The 7016-nt window shown below is 43.6% G+C and overlaps 1 protein-coding gene across 1 annotated transcript in view; it reads right to left on the reverse strand.

Annotated features, from left to right (window-relative positions):
* Window positions 1-1563: 1563 nt before the first annotated feature.
* The window catches only part of ZNF333 (zinc finger protein 333), an 18633-nt gene continuing 13180 nt past the window's right edge, over window positions 1564-7016 (reverse strand). Inside the window, exons 6-9 of the mRNA XM_042782753.1 lie at window positions 4804-4886; window positions 4092-4218; window positions 2831-2907; window positions 1564-1773 (exon numbers count right to left, since the gene is read on the reverse strand). Of these exons, the coding sequence (XP_042638687.1) occupies window positions 1564-1773; window positions 2831-2907; window positions 4092-4218; window positions 4804-4886 (497 nt within the window). The remainder of the gene's footprint in view (window positions 1774-2830; window positions 2908-4091; window positions 4219-4803; window positions 4887-7016) is intronic.

The raw sequence follows: 7016 nt of genomic DNA on the forward strand, positions 1-7016 counted from the left end.
TATTCATACTGGCCAGCACTGGGAGACAGAGCCTCTCCTGGTTGTAAGAAGGGCTGGGAGGTGAAGGTTTCTTATAGTGCATGTTACCAACCTGAGCAAAAAAAAACACAGGTACTTTTGTAACGAAGAAGGGGCAATATGGGGAGGTGACTAGAAGTATATGCCACACTAGAGTAAAAAAAAAAATTTCAACAAATATCTAAGATTTGATAGCATTAAGATCACATACTCTGTTCACAATATAAATGAGAATCATAACAAAAAGGTAGTTAAGAAATATCGATACACATGCAGGGACTTCCCAGGGTGATAAAAAGGTTCTGCATTTTGAGTAGGGTGTGGGTTACATAAATGTATACACTCAAAAAGCTGATACAACGGTATACTTAAAAGTTCTGCATTTCACTGTAAGTTAACAATACACCAATAAAAAGAATCCACATACTGTTATTTAAAACACTAATTCCAAATACTTCATGAGTCAACAAATAAGTGACATGGAAATTAAGAGAACATTTAGAATTAAAACAAAATAAAAATATTACATATCAAAATGTGATGTAGCTCAAAGAGTACTAAGAGGGATGTTTATAGCCCAGATATTTGTATTTTTAAAAACTGGAACTTAATTAGCAAAGGGCCCACAATATAGATGAGACATTGATAAAGGCAAGCCAATGTTCCTCATATTTTCTGTCCCACTGTGAATCCGTTTGTGCACAGTAAGTGAAGAGCTGTGCCGGAAGGCTTTCTCACACTGATTACATGCATAGGGTTTCTCTGCAGTGTGGGTTCTCACATGTACAATAAGGTGTGAAGACTGGCCAAAGGCCCGCCCACACTCCTGACACATGTAAGGTTTCTTGCCAGTGTGAGTTCTCGCGTGTTTTCTAAGAGATGAGGGCTCACTAAAGGCTCTCCCACATTCCTGACACACATAGGGCTTCTCTCCAGTGTGAGTGCGTATGTGACTCTTAAGAGTTGAGAGACGACTCAAGACCTGACCACAAGTACCACACTCATAAAGTTTCTCCCCGGTGTGTATCCTCTTGTGCACGTTGAGGTGAGTGCTTGTCCGGAAGGGTTTCCCACACTGGTTGCATTCATAAGGCTTCTCTCTAGTGTGAGTTCGCATATGTGTCTTCAGTGACGAGTGCTCCCTGAAGGCTTTCCCACACTGACTACAAACAAAAGGTTTTTCTCCAGTGTGAGTTCTCATGTGACTCCTAAGAGATGACGGTTGATTAAAAGCTTTCCCACAATCCTTACATTCATAGGGTTTCTCTCCTGTATGACTTCTCTGGTGCAGAATCAAGTTAAAGTTTCTTGTGAAGGTTTTCCCACACTGATCACATTCAAAGGGCTTCTCTCCAGTATGAATTCTCATGTGTCGCCGAAGATTTGAGGAATACTTGAAGGTTTTCTTACACTCTTGACATTCAAAGAACTTCTCTGAAGTATGAGTTTTCTCATGCCTAGTAAGGTCAGAGCAGTATCTGAAGGATTTCTCACACTTGTTACATGCATAGGTTTTATCTCTGCTACTAATTTTCTCAGACACAATCAGGTGAGAGCTCTGGAAGAAGGATCTTTCACTTTCTTTACATTCATAGGGGTTCTCTCCAGTATGAATTCTCTGGTACTGAAAAAATGGTTCAATGCTGTTAAAGGGTTTCTCAAATTCATTACATTTATAGAGTTTTCCTTCAGGTTGGGGTTGCTCCTGTTGATTAAGGAAAATGTGAAGGCCAAAGGCTTTATTACATTCATATCCTCCCCCATGTGAATTGTGTGGATGAGAAACATTCATGAAAATGGTTACTTGTAGGTCTGTGAACACACAAGTCTTGACCTAGTCTATGTTTAGAGCTTTTCCTCAACTAATGACATTCTGCTATTATTAATTGGCCAGAGATGGCTCCTCTGTATTAGTCTAAAATGGTCCCCATGTTTTTCTTCACAATAGGATAGGACCATTATCCCAAAACCCACTGGTACCAAACAAATTCTCACACATCCAATTGCCTTAATAATAGTACAAATAATCGTATTTTTAGCCATTAGAGCCTACTTACTTACCCAGAAAAAAAAATAATAAACTCATTGCTGTCAAGTTGATTTCTACTCACAGTGAGTGACCCTATAGGACAGAGTAGAAATGCCTCAAAGGATTTCCAAGGCTGTAAATTTTTACATAAGCAGAGTGCCACATCTTTCTCCCACAGAGAGGCTAGTGGGTTTGAACTACTGACCTTTCAATGAGCAGCCAAGTGCTTAACCACTGCACCACTAGGGATCCTTACCTACTTGACACACCCTGCAAAACTTCATCCAACACCTGCTAACCATACATCAGACAAACCCTGTAGTTACAAAAGACTTAACTGCTACTGCCCTTCAGAGCTCTCTGATCCAGACACTCCTCACCTTCTTGCTGAATGACATTACCTAGACATATAAATTCCCTCTTCACCAGGAGTTCCCTTGCTCTCTTCCCCTTCTGGGCAGTCTGGGAGGTATCCCCACACCACCATCTCTGGAAGGTCTCTTGCTGGGAGGGACTTCCCCTCTCATGAAACCCTGTCCTAGTGTCACCCAATAAAAAACCTGTGCACCACTGCCTCTCATGTTCCTGTCTCTTTCTTGATCAACCCCAAAATTCTAAAACTTACCACACATTCACAGATACTCTCTCAAGAAATTGCATTCTCCTGGGTGTGCACTACTTGCCTCAAGTCTCTCTCTTGGTTCTTGTCCTGTTTTTCTAACTAACAACAGCCCAAAATTTTTCCTACAATAAAGGACCAACAATAATCCCTGTGAACCTTACCATTTTCATGCCAATGGATGGGATCTCCCAAAAAATATATTGGTTAGGAATTGACTCTTGGAGTTGAAGCTGAGGTTCTGAAATAAATTAGGGGGAAAAATTAAGTGCACAGAGAAGGCAACTGTGGGATCAAGCGACCAAAAAAGTAAGCAAGGCATGTGTAAATTTTTTTTTAAATACTGTCCCTAAATATGGGAAGCAATTGCAAATGCATCAAAGGATTATACAGATTAGAAGTGATATTGAGAGAAGGAATTATCAAGAACACACAGTGAGGAGGAAGTAGATAAAACATACACAAAAACTGAAAAAAAAAAAAAAACACCTCACTACCATCAAGTCAGATCTGACTCATAGTGACCCCTCCTTGGGTTTCCAAGGTGATATCACTACGGAAGTAGATTGCCCCATCTTCCTTCCAAGGAGTGGCTGGTGGGTTTGAACTGCCAGCATTCTGGTTAGTAGTCAAATGCCTTAGGCACTACGTCCCCAGAGCTCTTAAAATATACACATGGAGATATTAAATGTAAAAAGGAAGTAGGACAGATCTTTCTATGAAACGACAGTAAAGCATTAGTGAAAGAGAAAAGAAAGCAGACTTATCTAAGGGAGCTCACATGATACAGCTTAGTTTTCTCAGTTAAGAGCACTGAATTGACAATTTCCCTGAATGACAATTTCCACACATTCCCCCTGCCAACCAGAGAGTCTTTTACAGTGATTCTTACCTGTCTGGTTTTCACCTGGAAACATTCCTTGGAAGATTCCTCTTTTGGTGGTCCACAGCTCTTCTCTTTGCCTCCAATGGGAAAACATACTGGGTTTGCATAGTTCAAATCCTGTGAATGGGAAGACACCAGTGTGGGAGGTCTCTGCCATTTCATAAAACTAGGTTCAATATTTTGAAATTTCTAGGGGTTTTGAGGTAGAGAGCAGTAAAATGAACATGGCTGAATTCAAATGAACATAGTACAGCTTTCACGCAGAAGCTAAAATACAAGTTTCCTATTGCAACCCAGAGAATATTGAGGCTCTCTGGTCCCAGAAACCGAGCCAAGCTCAGGGGCACACTTGAGAAACCAGGAAGTGTTTAACCATGGAGAAACAGCAATGGACGGACCTGGATCTTCATTTCCATGGGGAAGCCATGAGCCTGTAAGCTCCATAAGGGCAAGACTTGTCTGTCTCTTCGTCTCTTTACTAAACCAGCACAGCTCCAGGAACCCATGGGTGTACCGATGAGGCAACAAGCCAGCCTTACCCACTGTGGCCAGGTTCCTGCAGTTCTCCAGCATCACTTCTCTGTACAGGCTTCTCTGGGCAGAGTCTAGAAATACCCATTCTTCTTGGGTGAACACCACGGCTACGTCCTCGAAGGTTACTGCTTCCTAAAACATCACACTCATCACAGCTCAGTCAGGTACCACCACGACCAACAGTCACAAGAAGAGAATGGGCTGGGGAAGGGAGATACTGTGCTGAGGATTTTAAGATGGATTCTGAGGTCTTCCAAAACCTGCCCCTCAGCTCACCCTCATAGCTTTTCACTATCTACTCTGTACTCCTGAGTGATAGCATTAAGAGGCATGGCTTCAAAAGGCCTCTGCATCTTGAAAGAACTTGTCCATCTAAAACTAGCCAGAAAGCCCTTGCAGCTGAATTCCTCCTAGCTATAGGATCCAGCAGACTTGAGCATGCTGAGGCAGGAAAAATATCTGGTAAGTGATAGAGGTGTGTGCTCAGTGAGACCATGAAGATTTTGAAACACAGATGCGTCACATCCTTGCTATGTTTCCCCTCCCGATGCTCAGCAGAACATAATGCTTGATAGTCTAGGGGGGATGTGAATGAGGGAGTAGGACCATTGCCTAGGCTGCCCTATACCCACTATAGGAGGCCCAACACTCAGAAGCCTGGAGACTAGCCCTGGGGAAAGCAATATTCTTTTGGTGCAAGAAAGATTTCTTACTCACCTGTGAACAGGAGGTCAGCAACCCAGGAGGCATCACTTCTGTGCTCTCCTCCTCAAGCCAGGCTTGGTCCTGAGCAGGCAGAACTGAAGGAGTAGACAGGAGCTGTGAGAGTTCCTGCCTAGCCCAATACACACACACACACACACACACACACAGGCCTGGGGGCTGCCCTGCCCTGTAAACAACCATACACATGTGCACAGAAACACACAGAAACATGCATGTACACACACAGACATGCAAAACTAGATACACACATGCACAAAAAGCATACACACAACATGCATGTACATGTATACACAGAGACATATGCACATATATGCACATATGCATGGGTAAACATGCATGCATGCATGCAATTACAAACAGATGGGGACACACACACAACATACACACAGAAACACACAAACACACTGTACACATACACACACACATACGTCAGGAGGGCTACAGCACTCTACCTTACCCAGAGCCAAAACATTTGCAAATGAGGAAACACACATAAACACACAACCATACTTATTTCACTACCAATCCCATGAGCCACTGTCTCAATTCATCAGCAGACTCTAAAGTTCCTGAGGTTCCACAACCTCCTTTCTTGGATCCAGTCTCTTGGACAGTTTGTCCTCCCTGGCTGTTCAGTCCTTCCACTTTCTGCCCTCTGCAGAGCTAGTATTGACCCATGGACTTACCACAACCAGGGGACTGAAAAACCACTATCACCCTGAGAATCAGCCTTACCTCCTACCTTCAAATCACTGACATCCCAACATTCCCAACAGGGATCCTCCCTCTCTCCTACTGTAAATGAGTCATCAACTCCCTGACCATCCATGCCCCTCCTTATCCTCACCTCTCCCTCTCGACCAGACCTCTCCCCTTGGCATTTAAACCTGAATGCATCCAGGTCTTGACCCCACTTCTCCTTCAAGCTGCTGTCCTATCTCTCTGTTCCTCTGTGTTCATCTCCTCGCTGTCCACTCACTTTCCACCTCCTCAAAGGCCAACACCTCATTAGTGCTACCAGAGACCTCCTTCCATGGCAAGGACAGTCCATGTGTCTGGCCATCCAAGCCCTCCTCTTGAAGCCTACCCCCCCAGGCCTCAGTGACTACACCCCAAATCATCCTTCTCAGTCTCTGGCACAAGCTCCTCCTCCATCATGTCATGCCAGCATCCCCACCTCACAGACCTTCCTTTTTTCACCTCTTCCTGTACCCTACACACTGGCAAGCAATGTCGCACAATCTTGAGGCACCAATTCTCAACTCTACTTGACAAGGCCCTAATCCCCAAGCTGACTTTTACCTCTCAATTTCAGATCAATATATCCAACAGTTAGGGGATGATTTGTATTCAAAAAAAAAAAAAGAGAGAGAGAGGTTCAAGTCTTAATCTCCAATACCTGCGCATGTCACCTTATTTGGAAATAGTGTCTTTGCAAATGTTATCAGTTAACATGAGGTCATACTGTAGTGAGGTGGGCCCTAATCCAATATAACTGGTGTCTTTAAGAACGAGAAGAGACAAGCAGGGAGACGCAGAGTCAAGACAGCCAGAGGCTGGAATGATAGATCTACAAGCCAAGAAACCAAGGATGTCCACCTATCACCAAAAGCTAGGAGAAAGGCATGGAATAGATTCTCTCTCAGGATCTCCAAAAGGAACCAACCCTGCTGATACCTTCATGTTGGACTTCTCGCCTCCAGAACTGTGACAGAATAAATTTCTGGGAGGTTTTGTTTATTTCATCTCTGTTATTTTCAAGTACTTTGAGGTACTTTGTTACATCAGTCCTAGAAAACTACTATACCATCATTGGCTCAAAGATCTCACTTGTCTGCTGAGGAAACACAAATGAAGCCTTCTCACTCAAATGTGCTTACTCTGGTGTTCCCAGTCTCAGGAAGTGACATCCCTGCCTACAGGTGTGTGTATCAGAAATCTCACCATCTGGCACCCTACAGACCCCACCAATTAAAAAAAAAAAAAATCAGTGACGACATCTCTACATGGAATATTCACCCCCCATCCCCTTCCCTCACAGGTCATTGCCCTAACAGCTAATGCCTACATTATACCTTCTGTTATGGATTGAATTTTGTCCCCAAAAAATGTGCTGTACAGGGAGACAGCTCAGGGGGCAGGAGTGTATGGAGGGATGGACACTGGGAAGAGGTAACTATGGGGAGAAAGTGGGAGGGGAGCTG

Source organism: Orycteropus afer, unplaced genomic scaffold (genome assembly GCF_000298275.1).
Source record: "Orycteropus afer afer isolate SDZICR_OR568_19922 unplaced genomic scaffold, OryAfe1.0 scaffold00460, whole genome shotgun sequence".
Classification (NCBI taxonomy): Eukaryota; Metazoa; Chordata; class Mammalia; order Tubulidentata; family Orycteropodidae; genus Orycteropus; species Orycteropus afer.